The sequence below is a fragment of the Lacerta agilis genome, chromosome 17, assembly GCF_009819535.1.
Source record: "Lacerta agilis isolate rLacAgi1 chromosome 17, rLacAgi1.pri, whole genome shotgun sequence".
Classification (NCBI taxonomy): domain Eukaryota; kingdom Metazoa; phylum Chordata; class Lepidosauria; order Squamata; family Lacertidae; genus Lacerta; species Lacerta agilis.
Window position 1 is genome coordinate 14,260,429 of NC_046328.1, and position 23,437 is coordinate 14,283,865.

Below are 23,437 nucleotides of genomic sequence, written 5' to 3' on the forward strand. Positions count from 1 at the left end.
CACCCTGCACTCAGCTCTCGCCTGTTGCTCCGAGAAGCTGTCATCATGCAACAGAAGCCATGCTCTGGGAAACAGCTTTGACCAGCTGGCTAAACCAGGTGAGGGTAGCTGGTGGGTCTCAAATCCTCTGTGAGTTAAGGACTTCTGCATGTGAAGATGGGCTCTGGCAGATTGAGCGGACGAGGCAAATAGTGGGTCCAGCGGTCAAGAAGGTGTTTTCTGCACCTGCTGTAGAGGGAAGTGAGGGGCAGATGGGGCTCATCAACCTGGGAAGAAGGAAAACTCTGGTCCTAAACCTCCACTGTCTTGCAGAGATCCTCAGGAGAGGAAAAGGTTAAGGAGTAAACCCTACACAAATCTGGAGTGAAGTCCCTAAGATGGTGCCTTCTACCATGTGTGTAATCAGAGGATGGGAGGGGGGCAGTGCATCTGCCCTCCTAAATCAAGTAAATAAATAAAAATACTTAACTAACTGACCAATTGTGTCACAGATAACTCAGTTCTGCACCTGCCTAACATAAAGCATGCCCCACCCGCAATCAATCCTGACTATGCCCAAATAACAAGGCCACACTCTCGGACTTGCTGATGTGGTCCCAAGGGAAATGAGAGCAATACATTCCGGCAACTGCTGCAGCCAAGCTGATGCCAAATGTATTGCTCTGCTTTCATTTGGACCGCATCAGCAAGTCCAAGAGTGGGGTCCTGTCGTCTGGGCAGCCCAGCACCTCCATACACACCACCCAGGCTTGAGCCCCAGGAAGGTCAATGCTGCTAATGCAGTGATTTGACTTCACCCCTGGAGGCGCACTCCATTGTCTCACAAGACAGATGGATGCCAACAATGATACTTTGGAACTTCCTACCTACTGATATCTTCACTGTATTCGTTTCGGTGGCTCCTAAAATCATTCTTGTTTAGACAAACCTACCCAGTTGCTTAGATATGCTGATGTTTCAGTCTTTTAACTTATTAACGTTTTAATGTATCGTAAAAATTTCCCTGATTTTCCTATTTTATCTTTTTGTAAACTGCTTGGAGGTTTTTCTACAATCAAACGGTGTATAATTTTTATGAAATAATTTAATAAAATACATTCTACTTCAAACCATCATGTCTCCCCCTCCAAAGAATCCTGGGAGCTGTAGTTTGTTAAGGGTGCTGTGAGTTGTTAGGAGACTCTCCATTCTCCTCCAAGGTCCAAAATCTCTCAGAGTTCCCTAGGGATTGATTGTTAAACCGCTCTGGAAACTGCACCTCTGCAAGGGGAAGAAAAGGTCTCATAACAACTCTCAGCACCCTTAACAAACTGCAGCTCCCAGGATTATTTGCGGGGAGCCATGGCTGTTTAAAGTGTCATAGTGCTTTAAATATGATGTGAATGTGTGGCCTGCCTCCCTCCCCTCTAAGGTCACATCCACACCATACATGCATTCAGCATTCATTTAAAGCACATGGATTTCCCCCCCCCCCCAAAATAATCCTGGGAACTGTAGTTTCCTAAGGATGCCATGAGCTTTAAATGTGCTTTAAGTGTCTGGTGTAGATATGACATACTCGTAAGCTTTTTAGCTCTTATTTCTGCTTGATTGCCTTGGGGCTTATCCAGGCTTCCTTTTGTAGCACGGTTCTAAGGTCGGATCTTTGCTTTAAAGTGCTGCATGTAAGTGCCTTTTCTTTACCCCAGTGCTTTCCCCGCAAAAACCTACTCTTTACCACTAATTCAGAGCAAACGGCAATCTGTAGAAAACCCAATTTGCCATTTGCAGAGTGTTTTGGGAGGGGCAGTGTGGTACTTTGTTCAGAGCCATCTACCCACAACTTGGTGCATTTCAGATATTTTGGGCGACAACATATCTTTTTTGGGGGAAATACTTTTTATTGGTTTTTACAATTAAACTTTTACAACCAATTATAATCATTTTGTGAGATTCTCTGAATCTCTTGACTCCCCCCCCCCATCCCTCACATGGATCCTATTAGCAATTTCCCTCCAAATCTACATATCAGTACATTTTCCACAATTTCGATTTTTCTTAATTATCCATATATTTCTTTACTTTACAAGTGATTCTTAGAATCCAACCTTCGTTTTGATTTGTTTACAATGGTCTCCTTGGGCGACAACATATCAATATGGTTGTACGATGCTGTGTTTGGTGGGAGTTGAAGTAAAACCCTGTTACCTTTAGTAGATCTACTCTAACTTGGTGGTATTTTTTATGTCATAACCCCCACTTCCAAATATCTCCAATGCTGACAAGAAAGGTAATTTTAATAACATTTTTACCAAGGCAAATCAGGGTGAAAACAAGACAAGTTTTCCATACAAGGTCATGTTTGCCATTACGTGAACCTTATCTTTAACGGCGCTATGACACGTTACAAGCGCCAGCAGCCATAATGATTAACCATGCTTTCAGAAGTTGGTTTTTGAGTGCCCGGTTATCACTGGAAAATCATCCTGGAGCAAACAGGAATCAATCTTCCAAACAAAGGGACCGATCAAACACAGTGAAGAGCCATTGTACAAAAGCAGTCTCCCTTTTAGACACGGATCTTAGACAGGAACATTGGCTGTGAATAAAGGGTAGTCGCTGTAGTAAGTACAAGGAGAAGCTACCATTTAAATCCCCTATGCCAACTGGGTGCCCTCCAGATGTTTAGGACTACAACTCCCATCAGCCCCTGCCTGCTGGGAGTTGTAGTCCTAAACATCTCAAAGGCACCCGGTTTGCAATGGCTAATCCAAACCTTGCTATTCCCACGTGCCAGTAACTACTTCTGTTTGTGAAGAAGGTTATTAAATAAACACATGTATTTTATTTGTTTGACAAGGTAAAATATAGGATGTTTCTACGTAAAGGATTTCCTGTTTTTCTTTACATGGTGGACAGTGCAACTTCGGGCCTGCTATTGACAAGCTCTTCAAGTTAAATATTAAGCCTCCTGAAGAATGAGTGTCGGAGGAAGAATGAGTAATATTTAACTTTAATTGAATTTAAAAAAAAAAAAATCTGCGAATAATCTCCCCTTCTAGCATGACTTCGAAATGGAAGCTTTAGTTCCTCTGTTGCCACAGTATGAAGCGTAAAAAGAGGGCAGTTTGATGGGGTAACCATGAGGGTTCCTAAACTTTCAGGAGAGGAAAGTCATTTGACCTAACATAACTCTGTCCTACAACAGAGGGAAATGGGCAGAAGAGCAAGGGGGCTGCTGCCCCCCCCCGAGCACCTGCCACCTGAAGCAGTCACCTTACTTTGTCCAGTAGTAGGGCCAGCTCTGGAGAGAAGATCACTCCTGCTCATCCTCTTAACCAGACGAAGGGGGAAACAGCTATTAGCATTCTGACCCCTGAAAGAGACCCACAGCAGCATCTCCTCTGCAAATCAGGAGAGGCAGCAAGGCAGCTTCTCATTGTGTTCCTGTTGTTCCCTACATGCCCTCTCTGGGATCAGCTCTCACAGAGGGAGTTGCTTTTCAAACAGCCCTGGTGGCTTCTGTGGTAGGCACGAACACCCTGGAAAAGGATAAACAGATAAACTTTCTCATGTACAAGCGGCTCAGGAGCAGGGGGGTGGGGAGAGATGTGGCCCTCAAGTCCGGCGTAGCCAACATGGTGGACAAGAAGTCTCATCCATCCCTGGCCATAGGCCACATTGGCTACTAGACCTGGTGGCAGTTGTATGCCAGTAACATCTGGAGGGCCCTGCGTTAACTTTCCCTGCCCTTGCCCATCCTCACTAAGGGGTCATCCACACTTTTGCTTCACCCGTATTTTGATAATTATTGTGTACCAATTAATTATCCCCCAGGTTTGAGAGCTTTTCTCGTTGTTGTGTGGCTGCGCCTTGTGAAAATCGTATGTCACCTGCTGATGCACAGAAAATTCAAAGAGAGATTTTGCTTAACCAAGTTTCCATTCAGCAGGTAAGATCAGATTTTTGCAAGGCACATCTGAAGAACAACGAGAAAAGGTCTCACACCCTGGGGAATCAATTGGTACGCAATACAATATGTGTCAAGCAAAAGTGTGGATGAACCCTAACTTCCCATTAGCAGAGGAGTGAATTCAGGGTTTAATAAAAGTGGACCAGCATATTTGCCCAAGCAAAACTTCTTATGATCTCAAGCTATTAAGTCTCGCACTGATTTCAGTGGGACTTTCTCCCAGGTAAGCGTGGATGGGATTGCAGTCTTAGTTATTTAGTTACTGAGCTCAAGTTTGACTGTTTCGCCAATCTTGTCCCCAGGGGCGTTTCCAGCATCCGATAATTTCCAAGGGTGATTCTCAGGCTGGGAACAGACCTTGAGAATCTTTCTGTGCTCTGGGGGTCATCCCCCCCCCTTATACAAACTGCACACTCGGGGGCAGGAAGAAAGGAAAGGCAGCAGGCTGCAGGTCTGGCTCTGGTGTCCAGCTTCCGAACGGGGGGCGGAGGGGTCACATAGCTGAACTCTTCTCTTCAAGTCGCTTGTCTATTCTTAGCATGAACTTTCAGCAACGTCTCATCTGATGGCTTGTTTGTTTGCAGAGTGGCCTTGTCCAAACTGCAGTACGTGCAGGAGGAGCTGCAGGGTCCATGCAATTAAAATGAATAATCTGAAAAGAATATTCTGTGGGGCAGAAGGAGGCAGATATTTTTTTTCTTTTTAAAAAAGGGGGCGGGGAGACATTCATTTCACACAATGGGTTTGTTATGTTTTCGTTCTTGTTCTTACTATGTATCTTGTGTTTTTATCTTGTATTTTTATGCTGCAGGCTGCCCTAAGATCTACAGATGAAGGGTGGTAAACAAATTTAATAAATAAAGAAATAAGAAAATACAGCCGTTTTACATTTAAGACCCTGGCAAGAGTTAATGGAGAAGTGTTTAATCCTGAGGCCAGGACTCCATCTCTCCCACTATGCCCCCCCCCCGGCACTCTGCCTAAGGCAGGAGCCTGACACCCTGACATGGCCCAGTGTCTTTTCTCCCTGTTATGCTATAAATCATTTCCACTTTCCCTGCATCCTCCTGCCATCAAAATGACTGATGCGTTCCCCTTTGCCAAGAAGCGTGCTGCCCTAGCAGCTGGCCTGCCTCAGCGATGAAGTGCTCTGCATGGGAGGCCGTTATTACAGTATTATCCCATTACACCAAACCTGCCCCCCTCCCTCCCCAGAGTGCCGTTAACACGTCAGCCTCGACTGGAAAGAGGCAGCAACGGAGGGTCTGGCCACAGAAAGGTCTCCAGCAGGAAAGGCTTCCTTCCTCGCAGAGTGCAGGCCTCTGGTGCTCGGAGACACGGCAGTCTTGTGGTTCCTGTGGGACGCGGTCCCATCCTGGCAAGCTCCAGTTGTGCAAATACTGTTGATCTGCAGCTCCGATGCAACAAAACAGCTCCTCTCTCCCTGCCCCCCAAAGCACCCTGCACTTTTTGTGCTGTTGGTGGGGAAATGCCATAGAAAGCGTTTGTGGCATAACGTTGGCTTCGTGCTACATTATCTCACCCCTCGCAGGCTTTGTGTGCAAACAAGATTCAGATGATTGCTCGGTAGACAGGGCCATCTGGAAGGACCTCCTGGCTCACCCGGGACCTTTGTGAGCTCCCCACAACTCCACATCTGCCCTGCATTGGAAGAGCGAACTGATTGGGATCGGTGAAATAAAACACAGGGCTCCTTGGGGGCTTGCAAGCCTCCTCAAATGCATATGGTTCCCCCACCCCATCCTACAGTCAAAGTGGCTTATAACAGAAATCATAAAAGCAAAACAATATTTTTAAAATGAGCTAAAATCTCTTTGTCACTTTCTTCCTCGTTGGAATAGTTCTGCGTGGATTCACTATTAATAATGGCTAATAAACTTGTTAGTTTTGCAGACACCAGGGGGCATCCTTGCCCATGGTTTCTTGGCAAATTTAGGAACAGTAAAGAGCCAATTTCTTAGGACCTGTCATTAGCCATCAGAAGTTTTGAGGGCAGTTCTGTTGTTAATCTCACTGTTGGAGTCTTCATAACTCTCTTCAAGAGAGACCTGGTCCACCCGCACCAAAATCGAGCCCTGGTGGGAGCTGTGCACTTGTACAGAGTGCTGCTTAATGTAATTTCCATCAGGGCCATGCAGGAGACTTTCCCTTTGGATTGTGCCCTTGGGACCGTGTGTGTGTGTGTGTGTGTGTGTGTGTGTGTGTTTTCCATCCCCTAAAGACAGACAACAGGCAACTTTGGGGGAGGGTTGAATCCAGAAGACTGCCTCTTTACTTAAAAGGACCGGATAGGTCATGGGAATGATTTCTGCCAGAGATCCTGGAAAGCCCCAGCCAGTTAGAATGGATAGAGAGAGAGTCTGGCCTGGTATGAGGCAGCTCCTTCTGCCCTGTGTGAGAGCTGTGTTCAAATCCAAACGCAGTGATGGAATTACTTGGGAGCCTGAGCAAATTACTATCAGTCAGCCTCACCTGTTGTAAAATGGGAACAACAGCAAACAAAGGGGATGGCAGCCCACCAACTTTTCACACTTTTAATCAAACTTTTTGCTGGCTATAAGCATGGACCCCCCCAAAGAACCAGAAACAATCACTAAAGAATCATTTGATATTGTTCCCCATAACAAAGGAGCCTATTGCACTGGTCTGTTGCCAGAGACAGATGAACAAAGTTCCAACTGCAATATATGGAAATATGAAGAACACCCACCCACACCCATCAGACTCTGAAATTTAAGCTGTCAGATTTGCCTCTCTCTCTCTCTCTCTCTGCCCAGGTTACCACTCTTGCCACATGCAGCTTGGCATTGAAACTTCCGCCTAGCCAAGGGCCACCCGGGTCAGGAAATGAGGCAAAGCAGTCAGCTTGGGTGACAGAATTGAGAAAGCTGTGATTTCCCTGCCTTCAACGAGGCATCCTTTTTATTTGTTTATGAGCAGGTGGCAATTTGACTATTTGCTTCAGCTGCAGGAATGTCTCTGCGGCCAGAACTGAACATAGCTCAGAGGAGCTGGTGGCTGGAAAGGAGGAGGGGCGGCAAGAGTGGCCTGGGCTTGTGATGGGCTCTGGGGCTCAGAACTGTCCTTGGCAGAAGGAATGCTGCTCACACACGACATTCAATCAGTGCACGCAAATACCGGTACCTCAAGGACCGCCTCTCCCCATATAAACCAACCCAGACTCTGCGTTCATAATCTGATGCCCTTCTTTGTGTGCCTCCTCCACGTGAGGGCAGGAGGGTGGCGACCCAAGAACAGGCCTTTTCTGTGGTGGCTCCCTGTTCTTGGAATGCTCTTTCCTAGGGGGGTTCATCTGGCACCTTCATTACATATCTTTAGGCGCCGGGCGAAAACGTTCCTCTTTAGCCAGGCCTTTGGCTGATTAGTATCCTATGGCCTTTTAAATATCGAAACAAAATAGAAAATTCTTTCCAGTAGCACCTTAGAGACCAACTGAGTTTGTTCTTGGTATGAGCTTTCGTGTGCATGCACACTTCTTCAGATACACTGAAACAGAAGTCACCAGATCCTTAAATATAGTGAGGGAGTGGGGAGGGGTATTACTCAGAAGGGTGGTGGGAATGGGTGCTCAGCTGATAGGTGTGGAAAACCTGTTGACGACTCTTAACAGCTGCAATTAGTCTTGCAGGGAAAGCCAAGGGGTGAGATGGCTAAAGATAGCTTTGTTATGTATAATGAGATAAGAATCCAATGTCTTTGTTCAGACCAGGTTTCTCCATGGTTTTAAGTTTGGTGATTAGTTGCAATTCAGCCACTTCTCTTTCCAGTCTATTTCTGAAATTTCTTTGTAAAAAGAAATTTCTCACTATATTTAAAGATCTGGTGACTTCTGTTTCAGTGTATCTGAAGAAGTGTGCATGCACACGAAAGCTCATACCAAGAACAAACTCAGTTGGTCTCTAAGGTGCTACTGGAAAGAATTTTCTATTTTGTTTCGACTATGGCAGACCAACACGGCTACCCACCTGTAACTGGAACCTTTTAAATATGTTTGGGAAATGAATGTGTGTGTGTGTGTGTGTGTGTGTGTGTGTTATTGTCTTGTTGTTTCCGTCTTAACTATTCATTTGTGCTTTTGCCTTGTGTTTTTATCTTGTGAACTGCCCTGAGACCTTGTGACAAAGGGCAGTATATAAATCTAATAAATAAAAATAACAGTAATAACAGAGTAACAGTCCACAAGTGTAGTTATATGCCTATGGACTGTACCAATCAACAGGTGTACATTCCAGCATGGCATCGCTCAAAGGGATGCAGCATGGAAGTCCTCTGAGCCTGGAACGGCTTGCAGCATCCTCCTGCCCCCTTCACTGCCATTGGCTGGGGCTTCCTCTTCTCCTTCAATAACAGGATGTGGGTTCAAGAGGAACCATTCCCGTAGTGGACACTTAACAGCTGCCACCCACATCACAGTTTGTTCTTTATATATATATATAAAATTCCCCCGAATAGCTTAATGACCTTGCTGCCCTCTTGGCTTTCCACTAGCTGATTTTAGATAGGATCCCCCCTGCATAGCGTCCTCCAAAAGAAGTTTCCTTTCCAAGGAAGAAGCCGGCAAGGAAGGAAAATGGTCAGCCTTGCTCTCTCTCCTGCCACAATTGCTTCTCTCACTTCCTCCAAATGACCCGCATGACTGACTGTGCTTGGATTTCCCAGGCAGGTGAGGGGTAGTGTTCTTGCAGTGGAGGTGCTGAGTGGCCTTTCTTCTTACCAGTCATTGTTTCCCTGAGGAGGGAATGGGTGGGGGCAGCCCTTGGGCTTCAGGTGGTCCATTGTTTCCTCGGTGCTGCCTCCTCTTTGATGTTTCAGAACAAAAACATCCAGTATCTCAGAAGGTTTCCTAGCTTCACACTTGGCTGGACAATGGAGGGATGGCGCAGGATCCCAGATTCAGCCTGGAGATTCCATATGCTCCAACATTTCTACGGTGAAAATAGGGGATGTCCCATTCCATAATGATAATCTTACTATTTATACCCCACACATCTTACTGGGTTGCCCCAACCACTCTGAGCAGCTTGCAACATACATAAAAACATAACAAATCATTAAATATTAAAAAAACTTCCTTATACAGGATTGCCTTCAGACAGCACCAACATTTCTCCAATGAAAATAGGGACATCCTACAGAAAAGTGGGACATTCCGGGATCAAATAAGAAACCGGGGCGGCTTCTCTAAATCAGGGACATCTCTGGAAAATAGAGACACTTGGAGGGTCTGAGATTCTGGCTTTAAATGATGTGTCTTCTCCCAATCCAGGCCAAGAAGTGCAGGTTCAGGAGCCTCGGGCCTTGCAGTTGTGTGGCCAGGTGCCGCCTCCTCCTAATAATGTAAAGAGTAACAACCTCCATACTCCCATTTCAGGATACCTGTCCTGCTATGGTGGGTGCCCTCAGGAATGAGGGTCCCAATCTCAGGAGACAGGAGTTCCCTAGCAAGACAGTTGCCCTTTGGCAAGACAAACCCTTAGCAAGAGGGTTTCTAGTGGAGCGCAGCCCAAATAAATCCAAGGTCCAGCAGGGAGACTCCATCTAGGATGGGTCCAGGTTAGGTGAGAAGTCCACTGTCAACCTCTCAGGGAGTTCAGGCAAAATGTTGTTGTTGTTGTTGTTGTTGTTCCGTTGTTCAGTCGTGTCCGACTCTTCGTGACCCCATGGACCAGAGCACGCCAGGCACGCCTATCCTTCACTGCCTCTCGCAGTTTGGCCAAACTCATGTTAGTAGCTTCAAGAACACTGTCCAACCATCTCATCCTCTGCCGTCCCCTTCTCCTTGTGCCCTCCATCTTTCCCAACATCAGGGTCTTTTCTAGGGAGTCTTCTCTTCTCATGAGGTGGCCAAAGTACTGGAGCCTCAACTTCAGGATCTGTCCTTCCAGTGAGCATTCAGGGCTGATTTCTTTAAGGATGGATAAGTTTGATCTTTTTGCAGTCCATGGGACTCTCAAGAGTCTCCTCCAGCACCATAATTCAAAAGCATCAATTCTTTGGTGATCAGCCTTCTTTATGGTCCAGCTCTCCCAGTACATTACTACTGGGAAAACTATAGCTTTAACTATACGGACCTTTGTCGGCAAGGTGATGTCTTTGCTTTTTAAGATGCTGTCTAGGTTTGTCATTGCTTTTCTCCCAAGAAGCAGGCGTCTCCTAATTTCGTGACTGTTGTCCCCATCTGCAGTGATCATGGAACCCAAGAAAGTGAAATCTCTCACTGCCTCCATTTCTTCCCCTTCTATTTGCCAGGAGGTGATGGGACCAGTGGCCATGATCTTAGTTTTTTTGATGTTGAGCTTCAGGCAAAATATAACACAGCAAAGCAGGGGAATGCAAACCAAGGGCAAGGAGCCAGAGACCACACCCTGAGCTGGGGATGAGTGTGTTTCAGGGATTGCCTACCCATGAGGAGACTCCTTACTCAGCAACTGCACGATGTCTCTTGGTTCTTAGGCACATGCTGTGCTGTCTCTCTTCCTCCTAGACCTATGGCCCCATCCTTTGCCCTTGTGGTACAAGAGTGGCTAGCCAAGGGTTGTATCTGGACTCTAAATACATTTCGACGTGGCATCCTATGACCCCCATCCCCAAATCTGGCCCTTACAAAAATAAAATTCCCTCCCAAGCCTTGTTTGCCTACCATGATCCCAACCAAAGTCTGCCCTTTTCACTTTGGGCTTTTAATGACATTTTATGCTTTTAAATGGGATTCGTGTTTATTGTGTCAGCTACAGTACTTGCTTTGTTTTCATTTGCCCTCCAAGGTGGGGGGGGGGAGGTGAAAGATCCTGGGAGGAGGGCACTTCAAGACTGAATCCCACCAAGAAATAGTGACAAGCACAGACCAGCCAATTCTAGTTGCACATTTCAATTGTGTAACAAACCTATTTCACCTAAAAACTGGGCTTTTTGCAAAAGGAAAGTGATGATGCCCTGGAAAGCAGGAGGTAACATTTGTTTGATGTGACATTGTCTGACCTCCATGCAAACAACCCAGGACGAAGGCAACATGGTCTAACCTCCCAGTGAACTTTGTGCAAACCACTTAGGAGGGAAGCTCTGTGTCAACTGGCTGGTTGGAGGGGGCCAGAATCTGACACTCCTACTCTTGTTTGCTCCATGATGAAAGGGACAAATTGGTTGGAAACAGCAAAGATTTCTGCCTATTACTGCAAAAATACTACCCTGGTATTCCCACCCCACCCCCACCCCCCAGTGAGGGTCATGGCAGGTGTGCAACACAAGTGATGGGGATGATGGACAGCTGAGGGTCTCCTGTAACCAGATTTTGGGACAGCATTTGGCAGAGCCGCCCATGAGCTCACCACGAGACTCTCTCTTATTTGCGGGAGTCTTCTGTCAGCAGACGAGGTTCCTTTGCTGGTATTTTCCCACACTTCCTGCTGCGTGTGGTCCTATGGGTGACTGACCCAGAGATCTCTGTGCTCTGGAGGGACTGGAGAAGCCTCACAGCTCTGGTTGTGTTCTTCAGCTGGGCAGGCCTGCTCTGCAGAATACCAAGTGGTGAAGGCGACAGGCGTCTTTCCCCACACAACATACAAAAAAGCATTAAGAACAGCCTTACGAAGAGAGTGCCAGGGAGGCCCAGGCAGCTGAGGCCTGGTGGGAGCTGAGGGTGCCTCCAAGGATAATCCCCTCCTCTGATGGGAAGGGAGTTGCCAGAGGCAGCTCAACCTAGCAAGCCACATGGCAAGGCAACCATCTCATCCCTTGTGCCCAAGCCTGCCTCCTTCTTTTGGGACTGATGGCAGCTCCTTGTCTGGCCAGGATGTTTACTGCAAATCTTGTACTGGCTGGCTGGGAAAAGTGAAACTAGCAGCAGGATCATGGTGTGTGTGTGTGTGTGTGTGTGTGTGTGTGTGTAGGACTGGCTGGATGCAGAGGATAGTGGGAGGCACCGAGGAACTCCCAGGGGAAGAAAACTCACAACCCGGGGAGATGTGGTGGGATTACTATGAGTGGTCACAGGGAGAAGAGGGAACAGACTGGGTGGTGGCGGTGTGGGAAGCTGAAAAGGCAACAGGGTTTAGTGAGCAGGAAGAGGCTGTGGCAGAGAGGACTCCAGAAACAGAATCAGAAGTGGAGGCTGAAGAGGAGAGGGAACATTAGGCAGGCTACTGAAGAATCCAGGAAGTTTCCCCCTCCTCCTGCAACCATCTCCCCTCCCCACTGGTCTCCAAGAACACATGCAGAAATAAAAAGGGAAGAGCAGAGGGTGCTTGTGTGCAGACGCAGCCTGAGACTGCATGGGAAAGATCCTGGAGAGGAGGAGTCCTAGTGGATATTGGGAAGGCAGGGAGCTTCAGTCCTCACAACTGCTTCATTGGGGCAAGACCTTGAGAGTGTTGCTGAGACTACTAGGCCTGAGCTGTGCTTTGTTTCCTTAACTTCAGTGGCTTCAGTTGATTTATTGTTTTGTTGCTGACCTATGCCTGAGTCTAGACCTGACAGTGTGACTCCTCACCTGATCACTTTGTGGTGTGGCTGATGGCATCACCATCATCACAGATACTGAATGGGCACCACCTAGCCCCAAACAACCACCTCCTGTACAACAAACACATGGGCGCACAAAAACAAACCAACTCTCTTTCAGAAAACTGGCTTTCAGTTGCCTAAGATCACCCTGGGGGTATTTTTAGCCGGATGTGTGTTTATTTACATCACAAGCGACAGATTTGGGCCTGGTCAGCTGCTGTGACCATGTGAGCTCTCCAGCATGGCGAGACGGGGGGGGGGGGGGAGAGATGGGAGGCAGGGCACTGCCCATGTTTCAATGGCCCACCATTAATCTGCCTGGATTCTCACAAAGGATGCTGGGCTAGGGCCCCAAACCGCAAGCAAGACACCAGCTCCTTCTCCAGCCCACCAGTGGAAGTGGTTAAGAAGATCTCAAAGGCAGCCTGGCAAGCCACACTGAGGAGGTTTGTATAGTCCCATGGCGGAGGCTATGAATCTGTTGTTGTTGTTGTTGTTGTTATAATAATAATAATAATAATTTATTATTTGTACCCCGCCCATCTGGCTTGGTCTCCCCAGCCACTCTGGGCGGCTTCCATCAAACATTAAAATACATTTAAAATATCACAGTTTAAAAACTTCCCTAAACAGGGCTGCCTTCAGGTTTTTTCTGAATGTCAGGTAGTTGTTTATTCCCTTGACTTCTGATGGGAGGGCGTTCCACAGGGCGGTAGTTGTTGTTGTTGTTGTCAATTAAATTTGTATACTGCCCTTTATCCGCAGGCCTCAGTTGTTCCCAGGCACAGCCATGAGAAACCAGCACAAGAGAATGCATTCAAGGGGAGATGGTTTTAATGGAAATTGCAAAACTTAGACGTAACCATTTGTTTTACTTTTATTTATTTTTTTAAAAAATCAGTTTTACGCTGCTTGAAAACAGAAACCAAAGCTTATTAAAATGGGGGGGAGGGGCACAGCGCATGATCTATGACAATAACAAAGGGCAAACATTCAGTGTACACTAGAAGATGGATGGTTTCAGAAGGATGGGTGATAGACCAGACTGAATAGCCCTCCTTGTGTGGTCACAGGGAGAAGCCTCTACCCCACCCCCTCAAGCACCCTCTCCCATCTCTGCCTCCTCCTCCTCCTCCTACCTGCTGAAGGTCCTCCTTCACATTTCTTCAAAGGGTGACCATTTTGGTTGAAATGAGAGGCCTGCTCTGACTTGCGTGCAAAACCCCAAGACAAGCCCAGCCGTCCCTCGATGCAAAGCTGCCATCTTGTCATGTCAGAGCGTGGCCGCCATAACAACAACTGCTCTACTGATGCTCAACAGTCCTTGCCCGTCGCCTTCACCGAGAAGAACAGCAATCGCCTGTGAAACAGGTTTGCCTGGCAGATTTCAGCTAGGTTGCCAGACCACAAGCAGGCGGGGGTGGGGAGACGGGTTTTGCACCTGGGAGCTGTTTGGAAAGGTTGCCAAGATGTTTCAGGCTAGCAGACACAGCTCTGGGGGTAAATCTGGCATTGGGCCTTAAAGGCAGTAGCCCTCTGGGTTGTTTCTCATCTGGGCACTGAGTTCAAATCCAGACGGTTCTAGGGTTGAGTCCCAGGGACTCTCTCAGTGCGTAGATCTGTGCTGGGCTAGCTTTGTGGGTGACCCATGCAGGCACTCCTTGCCAGCTGTAGGCAGGTGGTCCCTTCAGAAGCTACATCTTCTCTGAGCAAGTTCACCCCCCCCCCCCCATATCATCTCATAGGCACCCGTGCCCTGGGAGCAAACTGGAGCACAGTCACCTATTGATTTCCATCATGCCAGGCCCTACCTAGGAGATGGCCTGGTGGAAGAGGCTAAGTAGGCAACTGCCCTGCCCTGCAGAAGTCCCCAAGGAGACATGGCAGCCAGAGGAAAATCACATCATAAAGCTTCCTATTCAAGATTTTACACAAACAGATGCATCTCTAATGCCTCCAAACCATGCGCTCTCGCACACTCTCTCTCTCGCATGCCAGCTCCAGGAACGAGCCTGGAATCACCCTAGCTGGGTGTCCAGCAAAAAAACTTCCCATTCTGCTCTTCACAGAATCATAGAATTGTAGTGTTGGAAGGCACCCCAAGGGTCATCTAGTCCAACCCCCTGCAATGCAGGAATCACAGCTCCTCGGCACTATGAAGCACCTTTCCATTGACCCTTTCATTTTCTCCTGGTACAACTGGGCTGTGGCCACAGGCAGCCACAGATGTCCCAAGCAGCACCGGATGTTGCCACATGGCCCTCCCCCTGCAGAGTCTTCTGAAGGCAACAAGGAGTGTGTCTCTGTGTCCCGCCCATCTCCTCTTGCCTTCACCTTTGACCTTTGGCTGGGAAAAAGCCCCTCGGCCCTTTCCTGCCTTGTCCCCAGGCCGTTTCAGGTCTTTCTGTCAGTTGTGTCAGGGACCGCTCCCCTTCCACCACAAGGACCCAAACCTTTGCCCTCCCCTTCTCTCCTTCTTTCCCTCCCTTCTTGCTGCAATGAAAGCAGCCCACGGGGAGAGGGAAGAATTCATTCCAGCCGCACGTTGCATCCTGAGGGGGCCTCAGGACCCATCAGAGGCTTCTACAGATGAAGTCTCCAGGGCGGCGGCATAAGAGTCCCGAATCGCCAGCAGCTCTTGGCTCAGCAGCTCCATGTCTCTGCAGGCTTTGGAGAGGTCCCCATTTTTGCAGGGATGGGCTGCGTGGCCATTTGCCTCCCCGGCCAACGCCTTCTTGCTCTGGCACAGTTCTAAGCCCACTTTGGTTTTCCCCCAATCCCCGTCCATGTGGATGCCATCCAAGTCCCCTCCGGCGTAGAAGTTCAGAGCGTACTTGGTGATCTGCATGCTGGTACTCTCACCGTCTTCCTCGGCGTGAGCAGAGGACCTCCGGCTGGCCGCGGTCCCCTTGAACCGTTGCTTTCTGCCCAGGATGTGCTGCCCGATGATCTTGCGGAAAGTCAGCCTGAACTCCCGGATCCTGTAGGCGTAGATCAGAGGGTTCACCACGGAGTTGGCGTGGGAGAGGATGATGGCGAGGTACATCAGCCAGAGGGGAGGGCGGCCGCAGCCCCGTCGGAAGAGGATGTAGCAGTTGACGGTGTGCATGGGCAGCCAGCAGACGGCAAACAGCCCGACGATGATGGCCAGCGACTTGGCCGCGTGGACTTCCTTCTGCAAGATGGAGCGGGAACGTTCCCCGGGCGTCGCCTTGTTCTCCATCTGCTTGAGCTGCCGCCGGGCGGCCATGAAGATCTTCAGGTAGATGCCGAACATCAGGAGCAGCGGTGTGAGGACGCAGGCGAAAAAGTTGTAGTAGACCATGTATTCCATGGTGACCACAGACTCAAAGAGGCAGGCCAACATGTCGCTGCTGCAGTTGCCAGAAGGGGTTGTAGTGGTGGAGGAGGATGAGAAGGAGGAAGAGGACTCGTTGCTGCACACGCCAGCAGAGGAGGAAGAGGAGGAGGAGGAGGAGGAGGAGGAACCCTGGTTGCCCAAGGCAGGCTTGTGCCATCCCAGCATGGGCGTCAGGCCGATGATGAAGGACAAGACCCAGCAGATGCCAATGATGCTTTTCGCCCGTGAGCCCGTCACCAAAGCGTTGTACCTGGAAGGAGAAGAGCCAAGGAAAGTCAATGGTAGGATCTGGTGACGTTGCGAGTTGCAAAATAGGCTATGAACCACGTAACACCGGTCCTAAACGATTGCCATTGGTTCTCAGTACATTTCCAAGGACAAATGGTTGGTGTTGACCTTTAAAGCCCTAAACAGCCTCAGCCCTGTTTACCTGAAGGAGCATCTCCACACCCATTATTCAACCTGGACACAGAGGTCTATCTCTGAGGGCTTTCTGGTGGTTCCCTCACTGTGAGAAGTGAGGTTACAGCAGATCCTCCGAGTGTCTCTATTTTCCAGGGACGTCTCTGATTTAGAGAAGCCGTTTCTGATTTGATCTCGGAATGTCCCTATTTTCATTGGAGAAATGTTGGAGGGTATGGAGTTATCTGACCCCCAAGCTGTCTGAAGGCAATCCTGTATAGGGAAGTTTTTTAAAACGTTTAATGATTGGTTATGGTTTTTATATATGTTGGAAGCGGCCCAGAGTGGCTGAGGCAACCCAGTAAGATATGTGGGGTATAAACAGCAAAATTGTCATTATGGAATGGGACGTCCCTATTTTCACCGGAGAAATGTCAGAGGGTATGTTATAGGGAACCAGGCAGGAAACCTTCTGGGTAGTTGCACACACCCTGTGGAACATCCTCCTGTCAAATGTCAAAGAGTTAAAAAAACTATGTGACTTTTTGTAAACACCTGAAGGCAGCCCGGCTTTGGGACGCTTTTAATGTTTGATGTGTTTTTTTCTCTCTGTGTGCATTTTTGTTGGAAGGTGCCAAGAGTTATTGGGGCAACCCGGTCAGATGAGTGGGGTATAAGAAATAATAATAATAATAATAATAATAATAATAATAATATCAAACATTAAAAGCTTCCCAAAACTGGGCTGCCTTCAGACGTTGACAAAAAGTCACATAGTTTTTTTTAACTCTTTGACATCTGACAGGAGGATTGAAGGGTCAGGTGAGAACAAAGTGGGGTAAAGGGACCACATCCCATTAGCACTTTATGCATTTTGTGGTGGTGGTGGGGAAATGCAGAGCTGAAAACCAATCCTTCGACTTTGTCCTCTGCAACTTCCGATTCAGACCCAGCCAAGAGCTGCCGGCACTTAATCCATCCATTAAGGAACAATGTTTATTTAATTAACAGCATTAGTTATATAACTTGGTAAGAGGAGGAGAAAGAGAGCACCCAGAGAGGAGGGACACAATCCAAGCTAATATTTGCCAATATTTATCAGGATCGACCTGCCTCTTAGTTTAAACAGAGGTGGCGGCATCAGAGCCCCTCAGTTTACCGAGGGCATCCAAAGTCCACTCAGCCCAACCCTCCTCTTCCTCCTCCTCCTCATCTGAAACATCCCTAAAGGAAGGAAACTATCTTGTAAGGAAAGTCTAAATTCTTCCACCTACTTTCCTCCATAGCTTGCCTGGCTGTTTTGGACTACAAATCCCAGCAGCCCCTGCATCATACAGCTAGGCTTCATGGGGTGCCTGAGCTGTTTTTGGGGGGCCCACTCTGATATGCACCCACCCACAGGCAGACAGCGCACCCCTTCCTTGGCTGATTCCTCCAGAGCAAGGAGTTTGGTGTCCCAGCTCCGCTTATCAATTGACCACCTGGTGACCAGGGATGGGGGATTTGTAACCAGCACTAGAGTGCTAGGCTCAGCCCATCCCACAACTGTGTTTAATTTGTTTTGGTTTTGCTGCCACCCCCCAAAATCAACGGGGCTGTGTGGGTGGTACTTCTTGGCTGTGGGGCAAGGAATCAGACCAGGCCCCTGAACAGGGTGTTAGCCCCGCCTGCTACAGACAGCTCCCTTCAACTCAGCAGTTGGACTACTTATGAACATTCTGTGACATCACTGCAGCCCAGCCTATGACCCCCAAAGGAAGGATGCTTGTGTGAGAGAGGGGGCGGGAGCAGTTTGAAATCATTTGCCTAAAGCCACACAATCCAATGCAGAAGCCGCAGTGGGGAGGCTCTGAAGCAAAGTCTGCCGGTGTGCCAAAATCAACAGGTCGCGTTTGAGGGGAGCTGCAGAAACTTCCCTGCCCTGGGACCGCCATTGCTGTAGTTGTTATTTATAAATGTATGAGTCACTGTTTCGGCCCCAAAGCACAGGCTTGCAAAAGGCAACTTGGCTATATTTCCCAAGGAAGAAGAAGAAGAAGAAGAAGAAGAGTTTGGATTTGATATCCCGCTTTATCACTAACCGAAGGAGTCTCAAAGCGGCTAACGTTCTCCTTTCCCTTCCTCCCCCACAACAAACACTCTGTGAGGTGAGTGGGGCTGAGAGACTTCAGAGAAGTGTGACTAGCCCAAGGTCACCCAGCAGCTGCATGTGGAGGAGTGGAGACACGAACCCGGTTCCCCAGATTACGAGTCTACCACTCTTAACCACTACCCAGCAGCCACCAGGGCTTCAACCAAGATGCACTCCATCCTTTGTCTATGGAAGGGAGGAGACAGAGGAGTGGTGGCCTTCTCAGACGTGATGTTACAGGCCTGGCCTGCATCTCCTTCCCTGCCCCTTCTGCAGGCCAAATCCCTTTCACAAACAGCCAATAGAACATCAGTCATCATCCTCATCCCTCTTCCTGGATTTCCTTCTTTCTCTCTGCACTGATGACTTCTCTCCCAGGGCAAGTTAAAGCCCCAGCAGGGGAAGGAAGCTATTATTATTAGCATCTTGAAGGCTCAAAATAACAGGCCGTGGCTGTGAATTGGCACATAATGCCTAGTGTGGCAGCACCTGCACTTTGGAACTCCCTGCCTATTGAGATCAGGTAGGTGCCTTCACTGTACTCTTGATGGCTCCTGCTAAAAACATCCCTGTTCAGACGAACCTACGCAGATGCTCATAAAAATGAGGCCATTTTCATCTGTTTTAGCATTTCCACTTTTGTGTGTTTTAAAGCGGGGTCGTGATTCCGTCTTGATTTCATTGTTCTATCTTTTGTAAACCGCTTTGAGGGTCCCCCGCAATCAAATGTTGCATGAATTTTAGGGGGTGGAGATTTCACCTCCCTACACAACGACCCTGCAAAGAGGGCTGATTTTCTCCCACCTGCAAAGGCAGGACAGGGGCACGCGAACAAGGAGAATGAATTAATGCACACACACGTGTGTAATGGGAACATCCACTTTCTGAGCACAGAGCCCCCATCCTCACCTCCAAATCCTCTCTCACCCTTGTTGCATTTGTTGGGGTTTTATAGGAGCTATAAACAAAACTGCAGGTTGAAACTTAGCAGATCAGTTTCTCCTCTGCCTGGTCAGTTGCAGAAAGGATCATGGGCACAGCCAAGGGGGCAGGGGGGCAGCTGCCCAGGGGCAGAGAAAGGGGAATGCAGTGGGTGCGGATGGCCCTGGGTGCCACCACTGAGGGGGGTGAAAAAATGCCGGGCGGCACTCACTGTGGGGCCTGCAGTGTGCCCGAGCCACATGTCTCTCCTAGGAAAGACGCAGTAATTTGGATGCGCGCAGGCTCTGTGCTGCCCAAACGGTTCGCCCACTGGCCCCCCCCCAGCTGTAGGGTGGGTGAGTGGGAGGAGGCAGGCTCACCCAATGGGCGGCTTACCCTGCCCCTATGGGTGCACTGCCCCAGGCTCCCGAGCGGCTTCTTCTGCAGCTGCCCCCACTAATTCAATAAATAAAAATACTTAACTAAAAGTAGAAATGATCAGACTATTTGAAATTGAAATGTTTGCTGAGATACCACAATTTCCCTAGAACAAGTCAGTGCCTACATTTGTTGTACCTATGCAACGTAGCATATCATTCTATCCTTCATGGAAATGTGTGAGCTATTCCTTGCAGAACATCAGAATTTAGGATACTACAGCAGTGGGTCTAACCGGCCATCTCTCTTGCTCAGCCACGCACTACGTCTACTGTAGATCACATCTTGCGGAGAATGAAGACCTGGCTAAAGTCAACAATGACAGGGCAGCGTCTCAACAGAAAAACTGCATTGGGGGGGGGGAGGACTTGAGAAGGAAGCGCTGGAAAGGTTTTCAGCAAATCCAGGAAAACTTGTATTTGTTTAGATTTTTTTTTTTAAAAAATAATAACATGAAAAAATGTGTGCTCTTTGTAATTTTGCAAAACACGCTCGTTAATCGCACAAAAGGTGCTACCTGGCGTGTTTGTTTGTTGTTTTTTTAAAAAAAACTTCCTAGTTTTCCAACGGCTGAAGATTTTGACAGATTTTTCTGAGCACTTGGGGTCTAAAGAAAGTCATTTCAAACAACTGTTGTTGAGACATTTCATTCCAAATCTGCTAGACAGAGCCGGACAGAGGATGGGGACAGGTGAGTGCCCCCCCCCCCCAATAACATAAATCCTGACTACACCCATTGAGACAATGGAGCCTTTGGCAGCCCATTTTCTGAACCTGCTGTTGAAGAGGTTTCTCCTGCCCTCTGGTTTGGATGCCAGGTGGTTTGGATAAGAAGTGAGAGTCAACCCAACTGAGAGAGAGAGAGAGCAAAGGGCTGCACCTTCTCTTTCCCCTCCCTGGCCCTTAGGAACTGTATATCCACTTCCAGTCACTGCTGCTGCTGCTCTTCAAACTCAGAGGGCAGGAAACTCCACTTGAGCTTTTCACTGTAAATTAAAAAAATCACAATGGGGGAGAGGAAGAGATTGGCTCAAGGCACTCAGAGACTTGGATAGAAGACCCAGAGCGGGCTAAGTCTCTGTGAAGTGGACTTCTGAGGCTGCCCAGCTGTTATCCCACGGCTGGAGGGGGCTGCTTCGTGCCATTACAAACAGGCCCCCCCCTGACTGACTGACGCTGCTCTCAGGGGACTCGTGCTCAGAGCAAGTGAAGAGGGTTGGGAAAAGTCGAGATTATGAAACACGGGCTTTTCTCTCAAACAGACAGGGTGGCGGGGAGCAAAAACTCCAGCTGGGATTTCGGTCGTGCAGATCCCAGCATCGCCCGCTGGCTTTTTAAAACGAATGAAATAGGACCGTTTTTTGTAAGCTGGTGACGGGCTTCAGACTTCCCCAGCACCAAATTTATTCTGCTTCTGCTAGTTCTGGAGAAGGGAAATCAGCTCTGCACTGAAGCTGTGCTCCTTGAGCCCCGCCTGTCGTCATCGGTGCTTTTTTCAAAATGGTGCTGGCACTCACCCTAGGAGCCAAATCCTAGGGGCCAAGCATTCTTTCCCAACCCAATAAAATTGTTAAGGGAGCTGCCCCCAACCCCAATCGATGGGCATTGCCATTCAAATGATGTGCATGTGCCGCATCATGTGGTCCAATATGCAGGGTGGGGCTTACCTGTCGTCCCCCGCCCCATATTTTATTGAAGTTGGCACCCCTGGTATTCATGATGAAGTTGTTACAGCAAGTGGCATACTTTTAACATTTGGGGGGTGGGGAAAAGTGCCGGTACTGCGTACCATTGAGTACCCCTAGAATCACAAGGGACACGGATGGCGCTGTGGTCTAAACCGCTGAGCCTCTCGGTCTTGCCGATCAGAAGGCCGGCGGTTCGAATCCGTGCGATGGAGTGAGCTCCCATTTCTCTGTCCCAGCTCCTGCCAACCTAGCAGTTTGAAAGCACGCCAGTGCAAGCAGATAAACAGGTACCGTTGCGGCGGGAAGGTAAGCAGCGTTTCCGTGCGCTCTGGTTTCCGTCACGGTGTCCCGTCACGCCAGAAGCGGTTTAGTCCTGCTGGCCACAGGACCCAGAAAGCTGTCTGTGGACAAACGCCGGCTCCCTCGGCCTGAAAGCAAGATGAGCACCGCAACCCCACAGTCGCCTTTGACTGGACTTAACTGCCCAGGGGCCCTTTACCTTTACCTTTACCTTTTACCCCTAGAAAAAAAAAAGCACGGCTTGTCGTCATTGTCATCAACTGCACATTTACCTGAGAGGCATGCGGATAGCGATAATCCTGTCGATCGCGATGGCCAGGAGGCTGAAGATGGAGCTCTGGGTCAGGACCAGGACGAAGCAGGCGATGAAGAGGCAGCCATAGAAGTAGGCGCAGAAGCCGGTGCTGATGGTGATGGCAAAGGGGATGGCGAGGACGCCCACCGCGATGTCGGCCACCGCCAGAGACACCACAAAGTAGTTGGTGACGTTCTGGAGGTTGCTGTTCAGGCAGACGGCCCAGCAGACCAGGACGTTCCCCAAGATGGCCAGCACCGCGATGAGCAGCTCCAAGACAATGTAGACCACATCTGCCAGGAAGTCTTTATGCCCACGAATTAGCATGGTGAGAGGCGGGCAAGAGGGTGCTGGGGAATCCAGTGTCCATATCTGCAGGATCACAGCGATCAGGCACAGACCTCAAGTCGCCCAGGCGCCAGGAAGGGGCTCTCTGCTCTCAGCTTTGCTGGGGCTGGCTCAGATCCCCATGGCGGGGTAGTCGGGAAAGCGAGCAGAAGGAGAGAGCTAGCCCAGGCCCCAGAAGACATGGGCAAAAGTCTCCAAGAAAGTCAATGGGATGGGCGCCTTTTCTCTTTGCAGGGGCAGCTCAACAAGGGAACATCTGCATGAAAAGTAAGTTTCCTCTCGAAAGGCCACGGCTCTTGCGGTCGGTCGTTTCCTGCCAACGTAACGACACCTCCGGGGGGGGGGCAGCTATCTCTTATTCTAGGTAGTTGGTGGGGTGTGTTCCCTCCCACAGCTGCATCGGAAAGGAGAAAAGGGAGTAATGCATTGAGGTCATATTCTCTGTAGTGGATACAGAATAATACAGAAAGTAAAACAGAACTTGAGAAGAGTCCCCTTCAGCTGGATCAGGCCAAAGGGGACTCCTATTCTCACAGCGGCCAACCAGATGCACCCAATGGGAAAGAAGCTCACAAGCAGGGCGTGAGCACAGCAGCAGCACTCGTCCCCCCTGCAATTCCCAGCAGCTGGAGTTCTGCCTTCAACACTGGAAGGAGGAGAGCATAGGCATCATGGGGTATAGCCATCAACAGCCTTCCTCCTCCTCCATAAATTTGTCCAATCCTCTTTTAAAGCCATCCCAAGTTGGTGGCCATCTCTGCCTCCTGTGGGAGGGAGTTCCATAGTTCTGTAAGATTAATATTCTACAGCTTTTTTAATGTGTCTGTGGGAAGGTTGTTTTGCTGGTTTGTTTTCCTTGTTTACTTGTTTTGATCCTGTATTTTATTCTGAGATCTTATGACGAAGGCTGGCATAGAAATCTATTAAATATAAATAAATAAATAAACTACGCGCCACGTGAAGAAATACTTCATCTGTTCTGAGGGCTTATCCACATGTCTTCTTGTCTCGCTGCTTTCCCCAGAGGGAAAGGCTCTTTAGTGCTCAACTGGAGCAAATG

General features: G+C 48.8%; 1 protein-coding gene across 1 annotated transcript; it reads right to left on the minus strand.

The window, feature by feature from the left end:
• Positions 1-14,783: 14,783 nt before the first annotated feature.
• On the minus strand, positions 14,784-22,587 carry ADORA2A (adenosine A2a receptor). The gene is made up of 2 exons (XM_033135934.1): positions 22,007-22,587; positions 14,784-16,104 (listed from the first exon to the last, which is right to left on the minus strand). The coding sequence occupies exons 1-2, from the start codon at positions 22,354-22,356 to the stop codon at positions 15,057-15,059; spliced, it is 1,398 nt and encodes a 465-aa protein (XP_032991825.1). The 5' UTR covers positions 22,357-22,587; the 3' UTR covers positions 14,784-15,056.
• Positions 22,588-23,437: the final 850 nt, after the last annotated feature.